This window comes from Podarcis raffonei, chromosome 4 (genome assembly GCF_027172205.1).
Source record: "Podarcis raffonei isolate rPodRaf1 chromosome 4, rPodRaf1.pri, whole genome shotgun sequence".
Taxonomy (NCBI): Eukaryota; Metazoa; Chordata; class Lepidosauria; order Squamata; family Lacertidae; genus Podarcis; species Podarcis raffonei.
In genome coordinates this window covers 8,773,005-8,800,395 of record NC_070605.1, presented here as the reverse complement: position 1 = coordinate 8,800,395, position 27,391 = coordinate 8,773,005, and the positions used below count along the sequence as shown (strand labels likewise).

The 27,391-nt window shown below is 48.6% G+C and overlaps 1 protein-coding gene across 1 annotated transcript in view; it reads left to right on the top strand.

The window, feature by feature from the left end:
* Positions 1-27,391, top strand: part of ARHGEF17 (Rho guanine nucleotide exchange factor 17) — a 191,264-nt gene that overhangs the window by 142,097 nt on the left and 21,776 nt on the right. Inside the window, exons 6-14 of the mRNA XM_053385410.1 lie at positions 5,621-5,797; positions 9,112-9,162; positions 13,422-13,531; positions 17,650-17,735; positions 18,646-18,764; positions 21,148-21,361; positions 22,687-22,760; positions 24,327-24,520; positions 26,452-26,702. Of these exons, the coding sequence (XP_053241385.1) occupies positions 5,621-5,797; positions 9,112-9,162; positions 13,422-13,531; positions 17,650-17,735; positions 18,646-18,764; positions 21,148-21,361; positions 22,687-22,760; positions 24,327-24,520; positions 26,452-26,702 (1,276 nt within the window). The remainder of the gene's footprint in view (positions 1-5,620; positions 5,798-9,111; positions 9,163-13,421; positions 13,532-17,649; positions 17,736-18,645; positions 18,765-21,147; positions 21,362-22,686; positions 22,761-24,326; positions 24,521-26,451; positions 26,703-27,391) is intronic.

The window sequence follows — 27,391 nt, the reverse complement described above, 5'->3', positions numbered from 1 at the left end:
AAAACTTCCCTGAACAGGGCTGCCTTAAGATGTCTTCTGAATGTCAGGTAGTTGTTTATCACTTTGACATCTGCTGGAAGGGCGTTCCACAGGGCGGGCGCCACCACCGAGAAGACCCTCTGCCTGGTTCCCTGTAGCTTTGCTTCTCGCAATGAGGGAACCGCCAGAAGGCCCTCGGCGCTGGACCTCAGCGTCCGGGCAGAATGATGGGGGTGGAGACGCTCCTTCAGGTATACTGGACCGAGGCCGTTTAGGGCTTTAAAGGTCAGCACCAACACTTTGAATTGTGCTCGGAAACGTACTGGGAGCCAATGTAGGTCTTTCAAGACTGGTGTTATGTGGTCTCGGCGGCCGCCCCCAGTCACCAGTCTAGCTGCCGCATTCTGGATTAGTTGTAGTTTCCGAGTCACCTTCAAAGGTAGCCCCACGTAGAGCGCATTGCAGTAGTCCAAGCGGGAGATAACCAGAGCATGCACCACTCTGGCGAGACAGTCTGCGGGCAGGGAGGGTCTCATCCTGCGTACCAGATGGAGCTGGTAAACAGCTGCCCTGGACACAGAACTGACCTGCGCCTCCATGGACAGCTGTGAGTCCAAAATGACTCCCAGGCTGCGCATCTGGTCCTTCAGGGGCACAGTTACCCCATTCAGGACCAGGGAATCCTCCACACCTGCCCGCCTCCTGTCCCCCAAAAACAGTACTTCTCTCTTGTCAGGATTCAGTCTCAATCTGTTAGCCGCCATCCATCCTCCAACCGCTTCCATCATCATGAGGATGATGAGACCAGGGAGGCTCACCTGGAACCTTCGTTACATCCCTCTAGGAGCCAGGCAAAAACATCCCTCTTCTCCCAGGCCTGGGGACCACAATTTGAGAATTATTATTATTATTATTAATACCCTGCCCTTCTGGCTGGGTTTCCCCAGCCACTCTGGGCGGCTTCCAACAGAACACTAAAATACAATAACGTATTAGACATTAAAAGCTTCCCTGAACAGGGCTGCCTTCAGATGTCTTCTAAAAGTCTGGTGGTTGTTTTTCTCTTTGACATCTGGTGGGAGGGCGTTCCACAGGGCGGGTGCCACTACCGAGAAGGCCCTGGTAACTTGGCTTCTCGCAGGAAGGGAACCGCCAGAAAGCCCTTGGCGCTGGACCTCAGTGTCTGGGCAGAACGATGGGGATGGAGACGCTCTTTCAGGTATACTGGACCGAAAGGTATTGAGAAGTTGGAAGGTGTGCAGAGGAGGGCGATCAAGATGACCAAGGGTCTGGAAACCAAGCCTGATGAGGAACGGTTGAAGGAGCTGAGGATGTTTAGCCTGGAGAAGAGGAGACCGAGAGGAGATAGGATAGCCACCGCCAACTATCTCAAGGGCTGTCGCATGGAAGAGGGAGCGTGCTTGTTTTCTCCTGCTCTGGAAGGTAGGACTCGAACCCACGGCTTCCAGCTACAAGAAAGGAGATTCCAACATCAGGAACAACTTTCTGACAGGTTGTGGACTCTCCTTCCTGGGAGGTTGTTAAGCAGAGTGTTGGAGGGCCATCGGTCCTGGATGCTTTCGCTGAGATTCCTGCATTGCAGGGGGCTGGACTAGATGACTTTGGGTGTCCCTTCCAGCACTACAATTCTAGGATTGTAGGGTTTGGGTAAGCAGTCTATGGCCTTTCAAACTGTGGGTGGGCTATTGTTTTCATTTGTTATTATGATACATATTAAGGCTGGGATAGCTCCGTCGGTAGAGCATGAGACTCTCGAATCTCAGGGCTGCGGGTTCGAATCCCACGTTGGGCAAAGGCTTCCTGCCTTGCGTGGGGTCAGACTAGATGGACTGCAGGTTTCCCACCCGTGACTTGCCATCGAATGTCACGACGTCCTGACATTTCCCTCCAAGCCTCCTCCGATTTAACAAACTGCCAGCAAATGTCGGAACCCGTGGAATTCCTGGCATTTGAAAAAGCGAGAGAGACACATTCCCCAGGCAGGTTTCTAGGAAGCCGCGTTCCCTGGGGGGGGGGGGCGTTCAGTTGGGAAGGAGGATGGGATGAATCACGTTTCCGGCCGGGAATGTTTGTTTAGCAAGAGACGGATCGGCGTATAGTCAGGCTGCATCAGAGAGAGAGAGAACTGAGGAAAGGCAGAGATCTTTTTGGCGGGTTCTCATGAACCATACGTCAGAGGACTTCCTAATATGCCAGCGAAGGGAGGCTGTATCTGGAGAGGCTGGGGCACGCTTGGAATAATAATAATAAATTTTATTTATATCCCGCCCTCCCCAGCCGAAGCCGGGCTCAGAGCGGCTAACAACAGTAAAAACATTCTAAAATCATTTCATTATAAAATTAATTCCAGTCAGATTAATGGCAACCATTGGGCTAGAGTTCTGTGAGGATTGCCAAAGGAGGGGGTCAGACTGTGCATTGGCCAAAGGCCTGGTGGAACAACTCCGTCTTGCAGTCCCGCAGGGCCCTACTCTCTTGTGACGGAGCGTTCCACCAGATCGGGGCCACAGCCAAAAAAGCCCTGGCTCTAGTTGAAGCCAGCCTAACCTCTCTGTGGCCTGGGACCTCCAAAATGTTTTTGTTTGAAGACTGTTAAGTTCCTCTGTGGGACATACTAGGAGAGGCGGTCCCGTAGGTACGAGGGTCCTAGGCCGTATAGGGCTTTAAAGGTTAAAACCAGCACCTTGAACCTGATCCTGTACTGCACTGGGAGCCAGTGCAGCTGGTACAGCACTGGGTCAATGTGATCTCGCAGCGAGGACCCCGTAAGGAATCTCGCCGCAGCATTCTACACCCGCTGGAGTTTCTGGGTCAGTCTCAAGGGCAGCCCCACGGAGAGCGAGTTACAATAATCCAGTCTGGAGGTGATCGTCGTGTGGATGACAGTGGCGAGGTCAGGGCGAGAGAGGAAGGTGCCCCCAGAAGTCTGCCTGTCGGGCCATGTTGCCAACATCACAAATAACATTCTGCCTGCCCAGGTTCTGTCCGGTGGGCTTTGGGTCCTCCCTGATTGATATCCCCATCTACCCTGTTGGCACTGAAAAACCACCAATTACTCTTGAGCTCCACTGCTCTGCACTTACCTACGGACTGTTAACCATCCAGTTTTATTTACTCTTCCTGTGATGGATTGCCCAAGAGGAGAAAGGCAGGCAGCGTCTTTTCCCGGCCTTGCCTTCGTTCTTTGCTTCCAAGGAGCAGCTCGGACGCCATTTCCTTCCTGCCGGCACCGTTGCTCTCCAGGAACAGCGCGTGGGCTTTTAGGAATCAGGTGAAAGGAAAGCAGCTAAGGCTTCAGAGAGAGATGGATGCGCCCACAGAAATGCTAAAGACCTCAAGCATGGCTTGGTGATGGAGAATACGCCTAAGGAACAGAGGAACGGATTTGGGATTCAATATACTTTCTTGGGCTCCATGATCACTGCAGATGGTGACAGCAGTCACGAAATTAAAAGACGCCTGCTTCTTGGGAGAAAAGCAATGACAAACCTAGACAGCATCTTAAAAAGCAGAGACATCACCTTGCTAACAAAGGTCTGTATAGTTAAAGCCATAGTTTTCCCGGTAGTGATGTATGGAAGTGAGAGCTGGACCATAAAGAAGGCTGATCGCCGAAGAATGGATGCTTTTGAATTATGGTGCTGGAGGAGACTCTTGAGAGTCCCATGGACTGCAAGAAGATCAAATCGATCCATCCTGAAGGAAATCAGCCCTGAGTGCTCACTGGAAGGACAGATCCTGAAGCTGAGGCTCCAGTACTTTGGCCACCTCATGAGAAGAGAAGACTCCCTGGAAAAGACCCTGATGTTGGGAGGAGGGAACCACAGAGGACGAGATGGTTGGACAGTATTCTCGAAGCTACCAACATGAGTTTGACGAAGCTGCGGGAGGCAGTGGAAGACAGGAGTGTCTGGTGCGCTCTGGTCCAGGGGGTCACGAAGAGGCGGACATGACTAAACGATTAAACAACAACAACATGCATTTGCAGATCTACCTGCGTCACACTTTCCAGCCCCGATGGGCAAATCAAAACCCGGGATCCTTTCGCAAGTTGCGCTCCTTCGAATTCTGCAATGCGGTTCTCCAGCCAAAAAGCATGTGCCTAAAGGTGTTTAGTCCAGGTTCAAATGAGCTTGTAAATGAATGTATATTCGTGAAACTAGCCTGCCAAAATTCGTTACATTTGGGAAATCTGCAAAAACATGTGTGAGGCTAAACTGCATAGAAAAATGTGAGTAAGTTTGAAGAAATTGGCGGCAAAACGCTGATGAGTTCATTAGGACCTATTTCGTTTAATTGATTTATTACCAGGAGGAAAGTGCAAACCTAACAATGAAGAAGTCAGAGATATAAAACAAAACATGTCCGTCCCCCCCAGATGAAAAGGACAAAAGTACAAAGTAACAGCGCAGCTCCAAAGAGACTCATTCAAAGATTTCCACTGCAAATAATAAAGTTATATATATATATATATATATATATATATATATATATATATTCTCCATGGGTATTCCATGGTTAAAGGTTTTATATACAGTGGTACCTTGGTTCTCAAACTTAATCCGTTCTGAAAGTCTGTTCCAAAACCGAAGCGTTCCAAAACGAAAGCACGCTTTCCCATAGAAAGTAATGCAAAATGGATCAATCCGTTCCAGACTTTTAAAAACAACCCCTAAAACAGCAATTTAACATGGATTTTACTATCTAATGAGACCATTGATCCATAAAATGAAAGCAATAGTGTACTGCAGTCACACAATCAACTAATCAGTAGCTGAACTGGGTTCCACACAGTCACAAAAACAAAACAAAAAGAGCTGCAAAAACAAAAATTCAAAATAAATAGCAAAAAGACAGACCTCAGCGTAACACACAAAACGGAAGTGTGGCACTCAAAATGGAGCACGTTTGGCTTCCGAAAAAGGTTCGGAATCCGGAACACTTACTTCTGGGTTTGCAGTGTTTGGATTCCAAGTTGTTTGAGTACCAAGGCGTTTGAGAACCAAGGTACCACTGTAGTCTTAAATGACCCAGACATTTGCATCTATGGAAGTCGTAAGGACTTGGGGGAGGGAAGGAATCGGAAACTAATGAGATAATGTGGAGCAAATTTGACATTTTGGCCCAGGCAGGTTCTGCAATATATATATATATATCCATTTCCTGCTCTAAAGACCTACACTGGCTCCCAGTATGTTTCCAAGCACAATTCAAAGTGTTGGTGCTGACCTTTAAAGCCCTAAACGGCCTCAAAGCCCCAGCAGACCTGAAGGAGCATCTCCACCCCCATTGTTCAGCCCGGACACTAAGGTGCAGCTCCGAGGGCCTTCTGGCGGTTCCCTCATTGCGAGAAGCCAAGTTACAGGGAACCAGGCAGAGGGCCTTCTCAGTAGTGGCACCCGCCCTGTGAATGTACTCCCACCAGAGAAAAATAACTACCAGACTTTTAGAAGACATCTGAAGGCAGCCCTGTTTAGGGAAGCTTTTAATGTTTAATAGGTTATTGTATTTTAGTGTTTTGTTGGAAGCCGCCCAGAGTGGCTGGGGAAACCCAGCCAGATGTGTGGGGTATAAATAATAAATTATTATTATATAATTCCACTGCGCTTTCTCCCACCAGGACCTTCTCAAGCACACACCTGAAGCCCACCCCGACCACCCGTTCCTGATGGAAGCTCAGAGGAGCATCAAACAGGTGGCTGAGAGGATCAACAAAGGGATGAGGAGCGCCGAAGAGGTGGAACGGAACGCCCGGATAGTGCAAGAGATTGAGTCGCATATAGAAGGAATGGAGGACGTAAGATTTGCCAAGATGCTTTCTTGAATGTGTGCTGCTTTGGTGGGGGGGGGGAGTAGAGGGTAGGGATACCTCTATGTACACATAGGGCAGCGGGGCTTCTCTGCTGAGGACCACATCACCCAGACGTCATGGGTCGGGTTCCAGTAGCGGGCCAGTCTTATTGCACAAAATCAAACAGAGGTCTGTGTGTTTAATTCTTAGTAACTCCACTCAGATTTCACCTTTTTTCTTGTCAAAGTTTGTAAGCAAGGCTTTCCCAACACTCTTTACCTATCCTAATTGCGCCCCCCGCAAATGTCCTGGGAAAAAGGGGACACTCGCGAGAGAACAGGGAGGCAGTTTTGGGTGCCGTGATCTTGCACGATTTCGTGCCGAGATCTTGCCTTGAAAAAGCGTTTTCCCTACCCAAAAAAGGGTGCGGGGGGGGGGCTGCAATATTGTGCGGCACACCAAAACACGCATACAAGCGTGTCCCTGAAAAATGTGCGTCTTTTGGGTACTGTGATCTCGCACGGATCCATAGCTGTCAACTTTTCCCGTGTCTTGCGAGGAATCCTGTTCGGAATAAGGGAATTTCCATTTAAAAAGGAGCAGAAATTACATACCGTATTTTTCGTCCCATAGGACGCTCCGTCCCATAGGATGCACCTAGTTTTTTGGGGGGGAAATAAAGGAAAAAAAATTTTCCTTTATTTCCCCCCCAAAAGCAGGTCGGGGAAACCGAACCAGGTCGAGGAACAGCGGGATGGCGGCGCTGCGCCTCCCTGCTGTCCCCCGAGCTTGTGGGGCTGGCCGATGTCTGCCTGGCGCGAGGGGCGCTCTGCTTCAGGGCGCCCTGCCCACCGGGCGGCAGGCTGCTATCTGCAGCGTAGGGAGCCCTGCGGGGAACTCCTGCAGGGCTCCCCACACTGCGGATGTATGCCCAGCGCGAGGGGCGCTCTGCTTCAGGGCGTCCCGCCTGCCGGGCGGCAGGCTGCTATCCGCAGCGTGGGGAGCCCTGCGGGGAACTCCTGCAGGGCTCCCCACACTGCGGGTGTCTGTCCGGCGCGCGGGGCGCTCTGCTTCAGGGCGCCCCGCCCGCCGGGCGGCAGGCTGCTATCCGCAGCGTGGCTAGGCTGCGGATGTGTTCCTGAAGCGCCGGGTGCTTTGCTTTCAGCGCGCCCGGCGCTCCGGGAAGCACACTACTATCCGCAGCCTAGACAGGGCTGCCTAGGCTGCGGGTGTCTTCCTGAAGCCTGGAGAGCGAGAGAGGTCGGTGCACACCGATGCCTCTCGCTCTCCAGGCTTCAGCGAAAGCCTGCATTCGCCCCATAGGATGCACCCAGATTTCCCCTTCATTTTTGGAGGGGAAAAAGTGCGTCCTATAGGGCGAAAAAAACGGTAATTGGCGCTAAAGCCCTTTTCCCACCCACCTGGTCAGAGGGAAGAGACCCTGAGGACTGGATGAAATTCAGCTGCTTCTGGCTTACCTATCCCTGGTGTAAATGAATCTGGAAATGTACATATTCTCTGTTCCTTCAGATGCTTAATTCTGACTTGCTTGGGTTTCCATCATTGTTTCAAGACATTTGGGCTCCTTTCAGCCAGAGACAGAGCCATGTGCAGAGATGGAGAGTGGAAATTTAATTTTGGTTTCCCGGTCCTCGCCACCTTGCCCCCTCCCTCTCTCGGTGTTCCCCCTCTAGAGGAGAAAAGTCTGTGTCACGCTGAAAAGTGACCAAGAGATGGCAGGAGATGCTAAATTGTTTGTTTCCTAGCTTTATTTCCTGCCTTTCTAACCAAAGCACTCGATGTGGTTTACGTTTTGACCTGCAGTCTACAGGACGTAATATGAAATGGAAAGGGGATAAAAAATAAGAGCTTTTATACATTCGCATAATGGCCAGTTGGAATTATCGCTGGAGGTGGGGCAGTTTGGGGAGGGGTGGCATCTAGAAGGGGCACAGCTGTCCCACCTTTCCCCGTTCTAAAGTCAGGTTGCAATAATCCCTAAGCCTGATGGAAAAACTGATGTCGGTTAATGCCATTCATAATCTCCCTCGGGAATAATTCTATGGGGATATTTGGCTGGAATAACCTTCCGACTTCTCTGACTGCATGCATGCCGGGGACCTGCAAGCCACAGAGGTGGGGCTTGTTCGGGGGGCTATCTATTTTGTGTCCAGGGCAGCTGTCTACCAGCTCCATCTGGTACTACGGCTGACACCCTCACGGCCCGCAGTCTGTCTCGCCAGAGTGGTGCATGCTCTGGTTATCTCCCTCTTGGACTACTGCAATGCACTCTATGTGGGGCTACCTTTGAAGGTGACCAGGAAACTACAACTAATCCAGAATGTGGCAGCTAGACTGGTGACGGTGAGTGGCCGCCAAGACCACATAACACCGGTCCTGAAAGACCTTCATTGGCTCCCAGTGCGTTTCCAAGCACAATTCAAAGTGTTGGTGCTGACCTTGAAAGCCCTAAACGGCCTCGGCCCAGTAGACCTGAAGGAGCGTCTCCACACCCATCATTCAGCCCGGACACGGAGGTCCAGTGCCAAGGTCCTTCTGGCGGTTTGCTCGTTGTGAGAAGCCAAGTTACAGGGAACCAGGCGGAGGGCCTTCTCAGTGGTGGTGCCCGCCCTGTGGAACACCCTCCCATCCGATGTCAAGGAAATAAACAACTGACTTTTAGAAGACTTCTGAAGGCAGCCCTGTTTAGGGAAGTTTTTAATGTTTGATGTTTTATTGTGTTTTTAATATTCTGTTGGGAGCCACCCAGAGTGGCTGGGGAAACCCAGCCAGATAGGTGGAGTATAAATAATAAATAATTATTAATATTACCGTATTTTTCGTCCTATAGCGCGCACCGGCCCTTAGGACGCACCTCGTTTTTTTGTGGGGGGAATGAATTAAAAAATTATTTCCCCTCCCCCAGCCGCGGCTGCCGCCCCAAGCCTGGCGCACACCCGCCCAAAGCACAGGGAGCCCTCCCTAGGGCTCCTCGGGCTGCAGGCTGCTGCCCGCAAGCCTTGTGAGCCCGCGGGAACTCCCGCATGGCTTGCGGATAGCTTCCTGAAGCCTGGAGAGCGAGAGGGGTCGGTGCGCACCGATGCCTCTCGCTCTCCAGGCTTCAGCGAAAGCCTGCATTCGCCCCATAGGACGCACACACATTTCCCCTTCATTTTTGGAGGGGGAAAAGTGCGTCCTATGAGGCGAAAAATACGGTATTTTGCTTCTCCACACTGTCACGATTGAGAAGTCAGTGCTAAGATCCCCCTGGGGCGTTTGGTGACATCCCTAAATCGCTCTGATTTCTTCTGTCTCCCCAGCTTCAAGCCCCGCTGAGGAGATTCTTGCGCCAGGAGATGTTAGTGGAAGTGGTAAGAGAACCCTCCGTAATCTGTCTTATTTTGCAAGTCGTAGTCAGCTTTTTTAATGAATGTTGCATATTTTTCTTCGTTTTGTTTGGGAGGGTCTACGCAATGACTGCTGGAAGTGTAAACAACTTTGGTCGGCCCTCACGCATGTTCACTTCATCAAATCTGGCCCTCTTTGAAAAAAGTTTGGACACCACTGATAGATGGTTCTTTCATATGTGGTGGACTTGCGAGGGAATTTGGGGAAATGATATATGATGAGATAAAAAAGATGTTTAAAGTGATTATACTTTTTAAAAAAGAAAAAAAGAAAAACTGAAACTTTTCTTCTAGAGATTATAGGTACAGAAGTTCCAAAAAGATGGTTAAGTTATTTATGTATGTAACTACAGCAGCGAGGATCTGTTATGCAGAAAAATGCTGAAACAGTTTAATCAGTTAAAATAAGAGAACTTAATGATGATTGCTTTATGGAAGAATGGAAGCCTTTTTTTGAACTATTTAAAGAATTACTAGGGTACGATGAATTCGTGAGCAGGATTTGAACTAGGAGCAGCAGAAGGAATTAGAGGTTATTGTATTAATGTTATGATATAATAGAGGGAAGATAGGGTGCAGCAAAGGGGAGGAATAAAAGAAAATGGAAAATGGGGTGGGAAGTCGATGAGACAGAAGAAAAATCTTTTACGTATTGGAATGCTTATGAGAAATCTCTGGAAATTTAATAAGATATATCTAAATATAAAAAGGTAAAGGTACCCCTGACCAGTTGCGAACGACTCTGGGGTTGCGCACTCATCTCGCTCTATAGGCCTTTGTCCGCAGACAGCTTCCGGATCATGTGGCCAGCATGACTAAGCCACTTCTGGCGAACCAGAGCAGCGCACGGAAACACCGTTTACCTTCCCGCCGCAGCGGTACCTATTTATCTACTTGCACTTTGACATGCTTTTGAACTGCTAGGTTGGCAGGAGCAGGGACCGAGCAACGGGAGCTCACCCCGTCGCGGGGATTTGAACCACTGACCTTCTGATTGGCAAGCCCAAGAGCCTCAGTGGTTTAGACCACAGCGCCACCCGCGTCCCTATATCTAAATATAAAAACAGAGGTTCTTGGGAAACCGAATTCGTTATCTCATATCTCAGCCTCCGGCTTGTTCCCCCCACCCTTGTGCTTTGCAGAATTTAGGCTGTAAACGCAGCACCTATATTTCAGCCTCCTTGGGACTCCCCAAGACTTTTGCGGTTTGCTTTTTAGACAGAAGCAACCTCCCTCCTTTCTTTCCCCCCCCCCCCACCACACCGCAGAACATTTTCCCCGGCTCCCGGTGCTGTGAGGGGGAGATAACAATCAAAATTCCCCCAGCCGAGTGTGTGGCACCCTGCGTTGCCATGTCAACCGCGGGAACAGGGAATCCAAATAAACAGGCCCCCTTCTGCACAAAAGGCCTTGCAGATCCTGATGGATGGCAGCGTGGCCGCGAAGAGCCAGTCGTGTCTGCCGCCGCCCCAGCCTCGCAACTCACCCAGCCTCCTGTCACCGTATAACTAAATTTGAGGGGGTTGTTGTTGTTGTTGTTTAGTCGTTTAGTCGTGTCCGACTCTTCGTGACCCCCTGGAAGAGAGCACGCCAGGCACTCCTGTCTTCCACTGCCTCCTGCAGTTTGGTCAAACTCATGCTGGTAGCTTCGAGAACACTGTCCAGCCATCTCGTCCTCTGTCGCCCCCTTCTCCTTGTGCCCTCCATCTTTCCCAACATCAGGGTCTTTTCCAGGGAGTCTTCTCTTCTCATGAGGTGGCCAAAGTCTTGGAGTCTCAGCTTCAGGATCTGTCCTTCCAGTGAGCAATCAGGGCTGATTTCCTTCAGAATGGAGAGGTTTGATCTTCTTGCAGTCCATGGGACTCTCAAGAGTCTCCTCCAGCACCATAATTCAAAAGCATCCATTCTTCGGCGATCAGCCTTCTTTATGGTCCAGCTCTCACTTCCATACATCACTACTGGGAAAACCATAGCTTTAACTATACGGACCTTTGTTGGCAAGGTGATGTCTCTGCTTTTTAAGATTTGAGGGGGTTATTCAGTCATTATCTGCAGAGCGAAGGAGGCATCCAGAACGCATCCAATCAAAAAAATGCAAAAAGGAAGGATTGCATTCCCTCGGCAAGCCAGCCCAAACTGCCTTTTTATTTCGTGAAGTTGCAGTTTGGGGAGAGAGTAGTAAAATCTCTATTAATTCGGGATGAATTAAATTGAAAATGATGGGGAGAGCTGCGGTGTTTTAGTGCGCAATATCTTATCAAGGCCCACGCAGATTTTGGGTGGAATTAAAAGTGTGCGTAGTTTTATTTCTCTGTTCCCTGTGGTGGTTGGGGTTAGGTTTATTATTCAACCGAGTAATGAACTGCCGCTGCCTCTCTGACGGCCGGGAATCAAATTAAATATTGTGCAAGGGGGCCGTGTTGGGGTCTCCCCACTGGGTTTGGGGGGTGGCAGTTAATTAATGCAGTTAATTGTGCAGATGACACAACCTTGATGGCAGAAAGTGAGGAGGAGTTAAAGAACCTTTTAATGAGGGTGAAAGAGGAGAGCGCAAAATATGGTCTGAAGCTCAACATCAAAAAAACAAAGATCATGGCCACTGGTCCCATCACATCCTGGCAAACAGAAGGGGAAGAAATGGAGGGAGTGAGAGATTTTACTTTCTTGGGTTCCATGATCACTGCAGATGGTGACAGCAGTCACGAAATTAAAAGACGCCTGCTTCATGGGAGAAGGGCAATGACAGGCCTAGACAGCATCTTGAGAGGTAGAGACATCACCTTGCCAACAAAGGTCCGTATAGTTAAAGCTCTGGTTTTCCCAGTAGTGATGTATGGAAGTGAGAGCTGGACCATAAAGAAGGCTGATTGCCGAAGAATGGATGCTTTTGAATTCTGGTGCTGGAGGAGACTCTTGAGAGTCCCATGGACTGCAAGAAGATCAAACCTCTCCATTCTGAAGGAAATCAGCCCTGAGTGCTCACTGGAAGGACAGATCCTGAAGCTGAGGCTCCAGTACTTTGGCCACCTCATGAGAAGAGAAGACTCCCTGGAAAAGACCCTGATGCTGGGAAAGATGGAGGGCACAAGGAGAAGGGGACAACGGAGGACGAGATGGTGGGACAGTGTTTTCGAAGCGACCAGCATGAGTTTGACCAAACTGCGGGAGGCAGTGGAAGACAGAAGTGCCTGGCGTTCTCTGGTCCAGGGGGTCACGAAGAGTCGGACACGACTAAACGACTAAACAACAACAACAACAAGTTAATTCGGGGCAGAAGGGGAGACATGTCTTATTTCCCCTGCCCCCCTCACCACTTAGCTGCTTTCCTGGTAAGAGTTGCCAGGGGCCATTGTTTTGCTGCCACTTCTCTCCACGCTGAGCTGCCAATAATAAATAATAATAATAATGATGATGATGGTGGTGATAATGGCAGCATACTGCTTTTCAGCCAAAGATCTCAGGGCGGTTTGCAGCGTAAAAATGCAAGATGTAAGCACAAAATACACAATAAAAACGAGCAAAAGCAAAACACAACCAATCACCCCCTTCCCACAAACGGCGATTGCCGTGACCCCATAGAATATCCAGGAGCAAAGCAATGGGGAAAGCTCAGATCCAAAATATTCACAAAGGGCACCTTTTGCTGCGACGCAGGTAAAATGGTGACTTTGCCAAGGGAGAAAGTAACGTGGGAGCATAAGGGAAGGAGAGGCGGTGCCCTGTTTTTTTGGTTTCATTTCATAAAAGTTACATGCCACTTGATTGCTAAAGAAAGAAAAAACCCCGCCTCAAAGCGGTTTACAATGAAATTTAGGGACACGGGTGGCACTGTGGTCTAAACCACTGAGCCTTTTGGGCTTGCCGATCAGAAGGTCGGCGGTTCGAATCCCCACGACGGGGTGAGCTCCCGTTGCTCTGTCCCAGGTCCTGCCGACCTAGCAGTTCGAAAGCATGCCAGTGCAAGTAGATAAATAGGTACCACTGCAGTGGGCAGGTAAATGGTCTGGGCCCGGGACCTCTAAACTATGGTTATTCATGGACCTTAAAGTCCTCTGTGGGGCATACCAGGAGAGGCAGTCCTAAAAATACGAGAGCCCTAAGCCACTTAATAAATGCAGGGCTCTTTCGCCCAATGTGGGACTCGAACCCACAGCCCTGAGATTATAAGAGTCTCTTGCTCAACTGAGCTGCCCCAGCCTGACCTCTCCTGTGTCTCATTGCAGAAGGCCGTGGGCGGGAAGAAGGACCGCTCGCTTTTCCTCTTCACGGACCTGCTCGTCTGCACCACCCTGAAACGCAAATCCGGGTCCTTGCGGCGAAGCTCCATGAGCCTGTAAGTGACCGACCCCCAAAGCCCACCGGAAGTTGCCGTGTGATTGATGGCTCGAGGGCCATGTCTGCGATGGACTCGGGGGGGGGCGGAACCAGCTGGGGAACCCCCAAGGGAAGAAGGCTCAGATCCCGGGGATTGGTGGTGGGACAATGATGAGTGGTCAGAGGGAGAAGACCAGGAAGAGGAAGCATTGGAAGATGGAGAGGGAACAGGGCTTAGTGAGCAGGGAGATTCTGTGGCAGAGAGGCGGTCAGAATTAGAGGCAGAAGCAGGAGCGGAGGAAAGCCAAGAGGAGTCTGCTGATGAAGAGTCATGGGTGTCTGTGGGAATGTTCAGGGAGGCAGGAGAGGATACAGTGGTACCTCGGGTTACAGACGCTTCAGGTTACAGTCTCCGCTAACCCAGAAATAGTGCTTCAGGTTAAGAACTTTGCTTCAGGATAAGAACAGAAATCAGGCTCTGGCCGTGCGGCAGCAGCAGGAGGCCCCATTAGCTAAAGTGGTGCTTCAGGTTAAGAACAGTTTCAGGCTAAGAACGGACCTCCGGAACAAATCAAGTACTTAACCCGAGGTACCACTGTATATTGTTTATTAATATCCTTCCTAACTTACGTTAGCAAGTCCCTTTACTTAGCAGAGTTTACATTCCCCTTTTAATGTACAGTCATATGTGGTGGGATTATCCGTTAGTTAATGAATTTTGGAAACAGATTGGTATAGAAATATCGAGAATTGTGGGTAGGAAGGTGAGAATATCTAAATTAATGGTTCTTATTAGTCTGAGTAGCACCGAGTTAAAAACAAAAGAGGAATGTAAATGGGTAAAATTGATGGTAACTGCAGGTTATAGCGAGTAATTGGGAAAATGCAGAAGAGCTAGGGGTGAACCAATGGAGGAAAGAACTGAATAATATTATAATCTTAGAATATCCAACTGAAGATACACAGAATGAAAGGGTTTAAGGTCAGAGACAAAGAGGAGGATTGGTTTGAGAAGATAGTGAATTATTTGGGTAGGTTTGAACAATTTGGGGCAATTAAAATGTTAAAAGTTAAATAAATCTTGTGGATGGAGGAGTCTTAACGTATATAAAATTGTACATATGGTTGATTTGAATATGTTATTATTGATTATGTGTACCCAATGTATCAGTCGCCTGGGGGATTTCACTGTTTGCGTTTTGGTTGTTGGTAAAAAATAAAAAACTTAAACTTTTTTAAAAAATAATAATCCCCTTTTAACGCACAGAAGGTAGATGGTTGCAGGCTTGTTTAAGCCTCTCACTATCATACAATTCAGTATTGAATTGTATGTTCCTGGTAAGTTTCCCCTTTTTATCCCTCTTAAAAGAAGGAACACACAGCAAACTTATTTAAAGTCAACAAAAGTAGTTTACTCACATTCAGTTCACAGTTGGATCCCTAAAGGCAGACATAGTTACAAAATACGTTACAAAATATATAAAATATATCCCATATGGAGATAGTCCCAGTGTCCTCTGTTGGCTGGAAGCATCTCTAGCTAAAAAAGTTGCTCCAATGATGGAGAGAAGTCACAGAGAGAGAGAGAGAGTGTTGCGTGCCTTGCCCTTTTGTTACCTGGACAGGTAAGGTCACACCCACCTCTAGTCACATGCAAAGGAAGTAAGTACCAGCCCAGGAGCAAACAGGAAGTTCTGACTGGCCGGACCAAACATCCCCTTGCATGTCCGCTCTAGGAAAACAAGGAATGTTGTACTTGACTGCTACTTATGTATCACATCCCAGATACCCCACAGTGTCTCCCCCTTGTGTGACAAACTCCCCTTCCCCTAATCTCCCAGGACCAGAAGAGGTATGAAGTTGCAGGGGCAAAGGCAGACACACAAGCATAGTCTCCCATTGCTTGGGGAAAGCCCTGAAGAGGAAGGGAGTTAGATAAATCTGTGGGGAGATGGGGGCCAGCTGATTTCATGGGGTGAGACCTGCTGTGCTCATTAGGCCTGACAGCCAAGCCTGTGCAGATCGTGTTTTTGCTAATAAAGAGCTAACTCCCAACTTGGAACAGTGTGATTTACAGCCATAATACCGTATTTTTCGCTCCATAAGACGCACCTAGTTTTTAGAGGAGGAAAACAAGAAAAGAAATATTCTGAACGAAACAGTGGGTGTATGATTTTTGTGGTTCATTCTGTGGCCACAGGCATGTGATCTGACGGTGAGTTTGGGGTGACCCAATGCAAAAATCCTGAGGATCCATGTGGATCCGTGCTTTGTAACCACGTTTTTGCCCATTTCGGCCCCACGCAACAGTGGGTGCATGATTTTTTTGGTGCAGGCTGTAGCCATGGACATGCTATGTGACCTCATGGTGAATTTCAGGTGACCCAATGTAAAAATCCTGAGGATCCATGGGCTTTTACTTCCCCCCTCCCAGGCAGCCTCCTTTATCTCTAGCGTCCCTTATCTCTCTCCCAATCCCCCCGATCAGCTGCTTCCTTTCAACACTCCCTTCCCTCTTGTTTGCCTTACTGTCTTTTCCTTAGCTGGAACAGTTTTTGCTCCTCCTTTTCTTCTAATTTCTCTCCTCATTGCTTTAGTCTTCCTGTTTCCCCCCTTTGCAAGCTTGCTGTCTTTACCTCCCCACTCCCAGGCAGCCTCCTTTATCTCTAGCGTCCCTTATCTCCCTCCCGATCGCTTGCCGATCAGCGGCTCCCTTTCAACACCCACTTCCCTCTTTCAAAAAAAAAAAAAAAAGCATGATCTGATTTTCGCCCCTGGGCAATTCAGCTCAGGGACCAAGTATTCGCTCCATGAGACGCACAGACATTTCCCCTTACTTTATAGGAAGAAAAAAATGGCGCGAAAAATGCAGTAATTGCAAAGGACAGGCATCTTATCAGGAGCCAGACTGTTTCTCGGCTCCCACAGAGACCATTTCCGTCCATAAGGCACGGGCCCAAACTATGCCTGCCTGCCCCACACCTGATGGGTTGGGTGGGTTAGCCAGAGTTGTGGCTGCCGATGAATAACCACTGTGGCATAACCGGGAGTGCCTGGTAGCCCCACAGCAGCTGGGATAAATTAATAAATTAGCATGGAGTTCTCCATTGGGAATTCTGTCGCACGGTCGGTGCTGAGTTCGAGTCCTGATTTCAGCAGAGGTTGGCTGTTCTTCGGAGTTCCCCGTCGGGAATTTCAGGATCCAGCTCAACAGCTGGGAAAGACCCCACCCCTAGTATAGAATTGCGCACACCTGAAATGCAGAAAAAAAAGAAATAATAAAAAATAGGGTTCATCTCAGCCATAGCTGTCAACCTCCCGATTTGAAAATAAGGGGCCAGCAGCCTTGAAAATAAGGGATCAGCAGCCAAAATAAGGGATTTTGCTTAGCTTATGCACGCCGGAACTGCTATCGTCCTGGCGCGAGGAGTTCCATTGGCCCTTTCCCGCCCGAGAGAGAGAGAGGGAAGAAGAGAGACTCGCCCGCGAGCCCGGCATGAGGCGGTTGCGGCACGGTGGCGGCCGCTGAAGTGCCGCCCTTCTGCGTCCCTCCCCATCCCCTCCTCCCTCAGGCCGCCTCCTCAGCCGCCTCTGGCTTCCCCTGGCAGCGCAGCGGAAGTCTCGCAAGAGAGGGGCTGCCTGCCCGCCCGCCGCTGCCCGTCTCCTCACGACGCGCCCCTGAGGGGGAAAAGGGAGAGACGGAGACGCGGCAGCTCATGCGCGCGCTCTCTCTCGCGGCGGAGGACCCCGAGCCGCTGCTTCCCTCCTGAGCCGAGCGAGCATGAAACCCAGGAAATTTAAGGGACATCATCAATCCGGGACAGCAGCGGGACACGGCGCTGGGATAAGGGAGTTTCCCGCCAAATAAGGGACGGTTGACAGCTATGAACGTAGCTAAGAATGCACAAGTGGCAGTCAACTGTGCCTCATATCGGAGGCATCTCAGAAATCTAGATTTTGCACATGTTAGAAAATTGGCTAGGCCCTGCCCACAAGCTTAGCATCTTGATCAAGGGAAGAAAGAACATTTAAGATACAAATGGAAGGTGTTTCCCTATAAAATAGGCCAACAAGGCCACTTAGTGGTTGCAGTAAGTACTGCTCACGTTCTTGGTGTTACGTGATTTTTCTTTGCAGTTACACAGCAGCCAGTGTGATCGACACAGCCAGCAAGTACAAATTGCTCTGGAAATTTCCGCTGGAAGACCTGGACATTGTGAAAGGTCTGTTGCCGTCGGTGTTGTTCCCTTTCAGAATGCATAAACATCTCTGCCCGATACCTGAGTGCCGTTCAGAAACAGGAATCTATAAAACACAATGCAGACAATAAAACAGTATTGAAACGTACGAACCTACAGGGATTTAAAGCTGCAGAAATAAAATTAATATGTTTTGGGGGGGAGGCTTAAGAGGAAACCTTGAATGTAGCTCAGCGGCCTTGGCAGCTGATGGAACATTTTGAACAGCGGTACCTCGGTTTTCGAACGTCTCCGTTGACGAATGTTTCGGTTTTTGAACGCCGTAAACCTGGAAGTAAATGCTTCGGTTTTTGAACACTTTTCGGAAGTAGGACATGCCATGCATTTCAATATGCAGTTTTCCATATTGAGGCTTCCGTATTGAGTTTTCGGTTTCCGAACGTCTCGGAACTCGAACAGTCTACCGGAACGGATTACATTCGAAAACTGAGGGACGCAGCAGAGTTTTGCACAAGTTGTGGCTTCTATATCAAGTTGTTGCCATGCAATGTGGCTCGTGATCGTCAATCGGGAACGGCAACCACAACCTTTAGAAACACATAGTTTGTGTGCCACCACCTCATGCCCACTTTAAATTGGGGTTCGTCAATTTAAAGTGAAGGGTATCACTAGCATAACTGATGCAAGGAATACAGAAATTCAAGGAGTATCGCCACTGATCTTTAACGTGGCCTAACCGCTTGCCTCTTAATCGCCACATTTTTAAACCTCCAAATGGTGCTATATATCTATGGCCTGTTCTGACATAACACAAAACACCGACTTTATAATGTCAGAACAGGCCATAGATACTGAGAAATGCAGCTGGCTTAGATCTCCAGCCTCCTTGCCTGAGACAAACGTGGCGTGATGTGTTATTTCTGTCCAACTCCAGGGGCTTCTCAATCGCCCAATCGCGAGAGTATCCAGAAAGCCATCTCCCGCCTGGATGAAGACCTCAGCACCCTTGGCCAAGTTAGCAAGCTTTCAGAGACCCTCAGCTTCCCCCATCAGGTGAGAACCATCAAGATTGTTGGGGCAAGTACAGGCGTTTTTAATAATAATAATAATAATAATAATAATAATAATAATAATAATAATAATTTATATCCTGCCCTCCCCAGCCAAAGCCGGGCTCAGAGCGGATAACAACAGTAAAAATAGCACAATTTACATAAAACCACAGTCAATTAATTAAAATACATTCTAAAATCAATTCAGAATCAAATTAATGGCAACCATTGAGCTAGAGTTCCGTGAGGATTACAGAAGGAGGGGGTCAGGCTGTGCCTTGGCCAAAGGCCTGGTGGAACAGCTGTGTCTTGCAGGCCCTGCGGAAAGATGTCAAGTCCCGCAGGGCCCTAGTCTCTTGTGACAGAGCATTACACCAGATTGGGGCCACGACCGAAAAAGCCCTGGCTCTGGTTGAGGCCAGCCTAACCTCCCTGTGGCCCGGGATCTCCCAGATGTTTTTGTTTGAAGACCGTAATGTCCTCCGTGGGACATACCAGGAGAGGCGGTCCTGTAGGGACGACTGTCCTAGGCCATTTTTAGTTCCAATTATCTCTAACAAGACCATCAGAATGGCTTCCATTTCTCTCTCTCTCTCTCTCTCTCTCTCTCTATATATATATATATATATATATATATATACACACACAGTGTATGTGTACGTGTGTTATTAAATTTTCTGTTTCATAATTGAAAATATTCATTTAAACAACCTTAAAATATCAATGACTTCTTCTCTTTCCATGGTTCATTTTTCATATCATATATCCCAGCATATTTTACATAAACTATACCATTCAGAATTCCATTGTTGCTGTTGTCATTTAGTCGTGTCCGACTCTTTGTGACCCCATGGACCAGAGCACGCCAGGCACTCCTGTCTTCCACTGCCTCCCGCAGTTTTCCAGTATTCCATTATTACATCCATCAAAACTTATTTACACTGTTAAATTTATCTTAATGCTGCCCACATTTTCAGGTGTACATGATTCCCCCCCCCCATATATTCAATAAACATTTTTCAATCCTCTCTAAACGTATGTTCTTCTTCTCTTATTCAATATGTTAAGTCTGCAAGCTTCGCACATTCTGTCAACTTAAGCGGCCATTCTTCTTTGGTTGGGACCTCGCTCGTTTTCCATTTGGGGGCTAACAAAACACGGGCCGCAGTAGCGGCATACACAAATAAAGGTTATTTATGTGTGCCATTTAAAGATTAAAATATACCAACTCTAAAAGTCACAAACCAAAAAGGAATCAGCATTTAAACCTCCACAAATGTGTTCCAGAAAGAAAGAATAAATTAGTAACCTTCTAAAATCAGAAAGATTTTAGTCAGCTCAGTCTGGGGAGAGAATTCCACATCTGTGGTGCCTCCACCCAAAAGGCCCTGTCCTTGATGGCTTCCAGGTGGGTCACCTCTAAATGTGGGGCTTGGAAATCAAAGCTCTGATACCAACCCGGATGATGATGATGATGATAATGATAATAATAATAATAATAATTATTATTATTTTTATTTATACCCCGCCCTCCCCAGCCAAGGCCGGGCTCAGGGCGGCTAGCAAGCAATAATAAAAACAAGTTGAATGATTACAACTTAAAAACAAGATTAAAATACAACATTAAAATAAGGAAACATTAAAATATTAAAATGTAGCCTTATCGCAGGAGGAGAAAGGAAAAGAAAAAAGAAAAAGAGGGAGGGAATCAAATTGGCTCCAAGCCAAAGGCCAGGTGGAACAACTCTGTCTTACAGGCCCTGCGGAAAGAAATCAGATCCTGCAGGGCCCTGGTCTCATGAGGCAGAGCGTTCCACCAAGCCAGAGCCAGTGTTGAAAAGGCCCTGGCTCTGGTTGAGGCTAATCTGACTTCCTTAGGGCCCGGGACCACTAGGGTGTTGCTATTTATGGACCTTGAGGCTCTCCGTGGGGCATACCATGTGAGGTGGTCCCGTAGGTACGAGGGTCCTAGGCCGTGAAGGGCTTTAAAGGTCAAGACCAGCACCTTGAACCTGACCCGATACTCCACCGGGAGCCAGTGCAGCTGGTAGAGCACTGGGTGAATATGCTCCCATGGCAGAGACCCCATGAGGAACATCGCTGCAGCATTCTGCACCCGCTGGAGTTTCTGGGTCAGCTTCAAGGGCAGCCCCGCATAGAGCAAAATACAGTAGTCAAGCCTGGAGGTGACCGTCGCATGGATCACTGTGGCCAGATCAGGGCGGGAAAGGGGAGGGACCAACTGCTAAAGGTTGCCCTTACAGGCTTGTGGGCTGCTGCGACTGCATAAGATGGACTAGGAACTTGGTGCCGCAGAATTTTATTCCACAGAGTCCATGGTGTTCTCCCAGCTAATGCCGACATTTGTGTTCGCTCACCCTCAGAGCCTGGACGACGTTATCAAGGACCTGATGGCCGCCATCCACCGCGAATTGGCGGAGAAGCAGTCCCTTTCCTTCACCCAGTCTTTCCCGCCCAACAAAATGGAACTCACAGCAACGAAGGCGGACGGCACGGAGTCCTACATCTTTGAGTTCCCCAACCCAGATGCACGCCATAGCTTTGAGCAAGCCTTTGAGGACACCAAGAAGAAACTAGGTCCTTGTCTTGAGTGTTTTGGGGTTTTGTTTTTTGATATTGTAGGGTGTTGTTTTACTGCTTTACACTGTTTTAATGTTTTGGGGTAGGGAGCGCTTTGTAAGGCGCCCAGAGAAGAAGAAGAAGAAGAAGAAGAAGAAGAAGAAGAAGAAGAAGAAGAAGAAGAAGAAGAAGAATAATAATAATAATAATAATAATAATTTATTTGTACCCCGCCCGTCTGGCTGGGTTTCCCCAGCCACTCTGGGCGGCTTCCACAAATACCAAAAATACACTAAAATGTCACACATTAAAAACTTCTCTGAACAGGGCTGCCTTCAGATGTCTTCTGAATGTCAGGTAGTTGCTTATCGCTTTGACATCTGATGGGAGGGTGTTCCACAGGGCGGGTGCCACTACCGAGAAGGCCCTCTGCCTGGTTCCCTGTAGCTTTGCTTCTCACAATGAGGGAACCGCCAGAAGGCCCTCGGCGCTGGACCTCAGTGTCCAGGCAGAACGATGGGGGTGGAGACGCTCCTTCAGGTATACTGGGCCGAGAACTCTTGTTACGGAGCAGCCGCACACGTCATACAGTTAATAAAACTCATAATGTTTGGCCTCAGTTCGCAAAGAGCACTTCTCGGACCTACTTGATGGTCTATCCCTGCACATAGAAAACTAGCGTGTCAGTATGAAACTGAAGTCTGTCTCCCTGACACGCTAGCTTCCTGTGTGCGTGGATTTATATTTTTTTGGGGGGGACACCCGGTCACTTGAGTGCAGTCTGAACTCATAGAGCCTCTGTCCAAGTTGTCTTCTTCATCTGCTTCTTTAGGCCTTTAGAAGTAGCTCTGAAGAGAGAGGTTAGCCAAAAAATGTGCTGTCGTGCTCCTCCCTCAACCTAGAGTTCAATCCAAGACGTACTCTGTCTTGCCTCTTCCTCTATATGGAGGGGCTGATCTGGAGCATAAATAGATGTGGGGGTTTTCCCCCCTAACACTCCCCCTCTCTGTTGGTGCTCCGGCGGCACTGATGAACAAGCTGCAAGGTTTTATCCCCAGTCAAATTGACCGCTTGCTTCCACCGCAGGAACAGCACTGTTTGCAAACTGCTACTGGCAAATAGCGTGGGCAGCTGAAATGTTTGCGAACATGCTGTGACATCACAGCAGCTCAGCCAGTGGCTGTGGAGTCTTAGGGGCGAGAACCGGGGAACGGTCAGATTTTAGAAGCAGGGTAGATAGATTCAAGACGGCTGTTCATTATCGTGACTCCACAGAGCTGCGGCGGATTACGCCCCAAATTGGACCGCGCTACAGGTTTGTTTCTTTTCCTTTTTGTAACCAGCTTCCTACAAAAACTGCTTGGACCCTGAGTTCCTGAAGGCGATTCCCATCATGAAAACGAGGAGTGGAATGCAGGTCGGTCCAAGCTATGCAAACCAAATTCACACAGTTCATCTGTTGTTTGTTGCTACCGTTTCCATATTATAACTGTCTGAAACTATAGTTCAATTTGCTGATTGTTTAGAAAACACAAACCCTCAGTGTACCTTAAAGGTAAAGGTAAAGGGACCCCTGACCATTATGTCCAGTCGTGACCGACTCGGGTTGCAGCGGTCATCTTGCTTTATTGGCTGAGGGAGCCGGTGTACAGCGTCCGGGTCATGTGGCCAGCACGACTAAGCCGCTTCTGGCAAACCAGAGCAGAGCACGGAAATGCTATTTACCTTCCCGCCACAATGGTACCAATTGATCTACTTGCACTTTGACGTGCTTTCAAACTGCTAGGTTGGCAGGAGCAGGGACTGAGCAATGGGAGCTCACCCCGTCGCGGGGATTCAAACTGCCGACCTTCTGATTGGCAAGTCCTAGGCTCTGTGGTTTAACCCACAGCGCCACCCGCGTCCCAGTGCACCTTAGTGCAGCTCATTTAACTCTAAGGTAAAGGTACCCCTGCCCATACGGGCCAGTCGTGACTGACTCTAGGGTTGTGTGCCCATCTCACTTAAGAGGCCGGGGGCCAGCGCTGTCCGGAGACACTTCCGGGTCACGTGGCCAGCGTGACGAAGCTGCTCTGGTGAGCCAGCACCAGCGCAGCACACGGAAACGCCGTTTCCCTTCCCGCTATAAAGCGGTACCTATTTATCTACTTGCAGTTAAGAGTGCTTTCGAACTGCTAGGTGGGCAGGAGCTGGGACCGAACGATGGGAGCTCACCCCGCCACGGGGATTCGAACCGCCGACCATGCGATCGGCAAGTCCTAGGCACTGAGGTTTTACCCACAGCGCCACCCGCGTCCAAACAGAAACTAACACTTAGATCAAAGAATCCTAGAGCTGGAAGGGACCCTAAGGGTCATTTAATCCAACCCCCTGCAAGGCAGGAATATGCAGCTGCCCCATACGGGGATCGAACCTGCAACCTTAGTATTATCAGCACCACACTCTAACCAACTGAGCTATCCAGGCTGATACTGCACTTTAAATGAAGACCTTTGCCACCAATGAGTCAAAAGCGCCTCTACCTAAAATCTTAAGAGTTGGCTTGCCAGAGCTGGTTGTTAAAGGCTTGAGCTCTGAGCAGCGCTTCAGTTTCAGGCATTAATGGTCCTCTTTGTAAGCAAAAGCTCTGTTCGAGCCTGTATGTTTGGAGGATATTATTTGGAGAAATTTTCACAGACAGTGGAGCTTCGTTCGTTCCAGGCAAGGTAAGAGTCATTACCCACAGAGCATTCCCTCTTATAAACAAAAAGGTTCCTTGAAAAAAAAAATGAAAAAAAATAGTTCCACCTCCTTACTGCTAAGGAAAGAAACCCACAGTGCACCCCAGTGCTGTTCATTTAATTCTACTGCACCTCCATTAAAGACTCTTGTCACCAATAAATTATTGGTTCTGGAGAATGCGTTTTTGGTTGGGCCCATTCCGGTGAGCGCTTTTAGGGCCTGTTTCAAAAGCAACCTGGGTTTTTTGTCCCTTCTCTGGCAGTTCTCCTGCGCCTCGCCCAGCCACAGCAACCCAGAGAATGCTTACGAGGTCTGGGTGTGCAACAGCGACGGTTACGTCGGGCAGGTCTGCCTCCTCAGCGTCAAAAAGGAGCCTATTGTCGAGGCCTGCATCGCCGTCTGTTCTGCCAGGATCCTCTGCATCGCTTCTGTGCCGGGCCTCAAGCGAAGCTTCCGGTAAGGAAGTCACCAGAAAAGGACTTTCTTGTGGGTAGTTTCACTTTTAGAACGTCCGTGGCAGCAAAGAATCTTGTGGCCCCTGGAAAGCGAACGCATTTGTTCATGGCGTAAGCCAGCCTTTCTCGACCTTGGTTCCAAAGGTGTTGTTAAAACTACAACTCCCATCACCCCTAGATAGCAGGACCAGTGGTCAGGGATGGTGGGAGGTGTAGTCCAAGAACTTCTGGTTGAGAAGGGCTGGCTTGAAAGCTTTTGGGGGTTCCAGAACCCGCTTCTGTCAGATAAAAACGTGGCTGGAAGCCAGGGAGATGTGTCCTGCAGGAAACGGCTGAATTAGAATTTATTTGTTGTCTGTTTATTGCATTTCTATCCTGTCTTTCCCAAAAGGAGATCAAGGCAGCCGGCGTACATCTCCTCCCTGTTTTATCTTTACAGCAATAACAGCAACCCTATGGAGCAGATAGATTAGGTTGAGAAGCAGTGACTGGCCCAAGGTCACCCAGTGAACTGCACAGCCAAGCAGGAATTCGAACCCTGCTTTCCCAAGACCTAGTCCAACACAGTGGGGTCAGAACCTGTGGTTTGACTATCTGAAAGACCATGTCCTTCCCTACAGACCCTCTTGGGTGTTAAAATAGGCAGAGGGGGCCCTTTTAGTAGTTCTGGCACCTTTGGGAATGTGTTGGGGGGCAGAGATGTCCTGGACCCAGGAAACAATCCCTGCATTGTAGGGGGTTGGACTAGATGATCCTCAGGGTCCCTTGCAACTCTGCAATTCTATGATTCTCTTAAAGGGCATTTAGTTCTGTGCTTCCTGGTTCCTGAAGGCAGCGAATCCCCAACTTCCACAGCTCCTGTCCCCTCTTAGGCTTCCACCCTGGCAGCTCATGTTTTGCTGCTCATTGCAGAGACGCAGCTTCTCCATTTATCTTTTTCCCATGTCTTTTTGTTCTCTTCACGTCTCCACCCCCATCGTTCTGCCCGGACACTGAGGTCCAGCTCCGAGGGCCTTCTGGCGGTTCCCTCGCTGCGAGAAGCCAAGTTACAGGGAACCAGGCAGAGGGCCTTCTCGGTGGTGGCGCCCGCCATGTGGAACGCCCTCCCACCAGATGTCAAAGAGAACAACAACTACCAGACGTTTAGAAGACATCTGAAGGCAGCCCTCTTTAGGGAAGCTTTTAATGTTTAACAGACCACTGTATTTTATTTTATTTTTTAAAAAAATTATTGATTTTCCAGAATTTTTAAACAAACAAACAAACATAAATCTTAACTGTACTTAATCCAATCTTGGTAACATTGTTAGGTGACTTTCTCAAATCCCCCTGGTTGAGTTTCAGTGTATATCATTGTAACAGTTTTTCCAAAACGAAGTTTCTCATAAAATTAACTTAATCACTTAACATCATTCTTTCTTTTCATTTTAACTTTAAACATACTATTCTCTAACATCACATATTTAAATCCTAAGCCTATCTGGTATTTGCAAGTTTTTTCTAATTAAGTTATCTTAGCATGTTTAACTAAATAGTCTTTGAATTTCATTTATTCTTCCTGGTACTCCTCCTCCTCCTGGTCACAGACTCTTCCAGTCAGGGCGGCCAGCTCCGAAAAGTCCATCATCATCATCTGCCATTCCTCCACTGTTGGGACTTCTTGTGTTTTCCACTTCTTAGCTAACAAAATTCTAGCTGCAGTTGCGGCATACAAAAACAATCTAACATCTTTCTTGGGCAATTCCAGACCAAGAAGAAATGCCTCTGGTTTCTTACTAAATGTATATTTCAACATTTTTTTCAGACCACTGTATTTTAATACTTCGTTGGAAGCTACCCAGAGTGGCTGGGGAAACCCAGCCAGATGGGCGGGGCATAAATAATAAATTATTATATTATTATTATTATCTTCCCACCTCACTCTGCACCCAGGGAGCGCCCCGAATCTCTGGCCAGCCCTTCCTCAGAACCGGTTCACACGTCGATGGACGAGTCTGGGCCCCAGCAGTGCTTGCATATCTCCATTTCTGGGTCTTCCCTGGAGCTCTCAGACCCAGTGGACAGCACCAACCGAGAACTGGTCCCCTTCGACAGTGACGACACGGATGATGAGTCCTCACCGAGCCCTTCCGGCACCCTCCAGAGCCAAGCCAGCCACTCCACAATATCTTCCAGCTTCGGAAGTGAGTCAGACCATTCTCACGGCAACGTTGAGGGCTAGTAACTTGCCCCAAGCCAGCCATGCCCCCTTCCCCAGGTGCCCTTCTGTTGCTGAGCATATTTTTGAACCCCAGCGCCTCTCCTTTCCAAACCCAACTCTGCATCTATGCAGAGTGTCGTCCTAACAAACCATTCCTTTTTAGGAACATCTCTTCGACTTCCTTGTGCAATCTGGCAGAGTAGAAACATTTAATCACGTGAATAAATTGCCGTCGGCGTCTTTGCTTCTGAGAAACAGACGTTTTCAGAAGGCTGTAAATGTCCTGGCGATTGTTTTACACGGTAGCTGCTGTTGCTTGTTCGGCTCTCAAGTTCAAGAATGGCAATCAATGTTTCTAAGTTTTACGTGGAAAATGATACGACATCTTCCAAACGAAATGAGAGCTTCCAACTAAATATTAGTTGCTGTTATTATTATTTTCCTTTTCTTCTTTTCGAATATGGTCAATTCGGTGCAATAGGCTCCTCGGTGCAGCTTGCTGCAAAATAAACATTGGCACCGCGCAGCAACGAAAGTACGAGCTCTCTTTAATAAAGCAGTCCTTTGTTTGCCAGCTCCACGATGGGGCTCCCCGGATCCGGGACCTTGCTTGTCACCCCATCCCAAAAGGCCTTGTTCCCAGAGCCTCATTCTGCCCTCTATTGGCAGGGA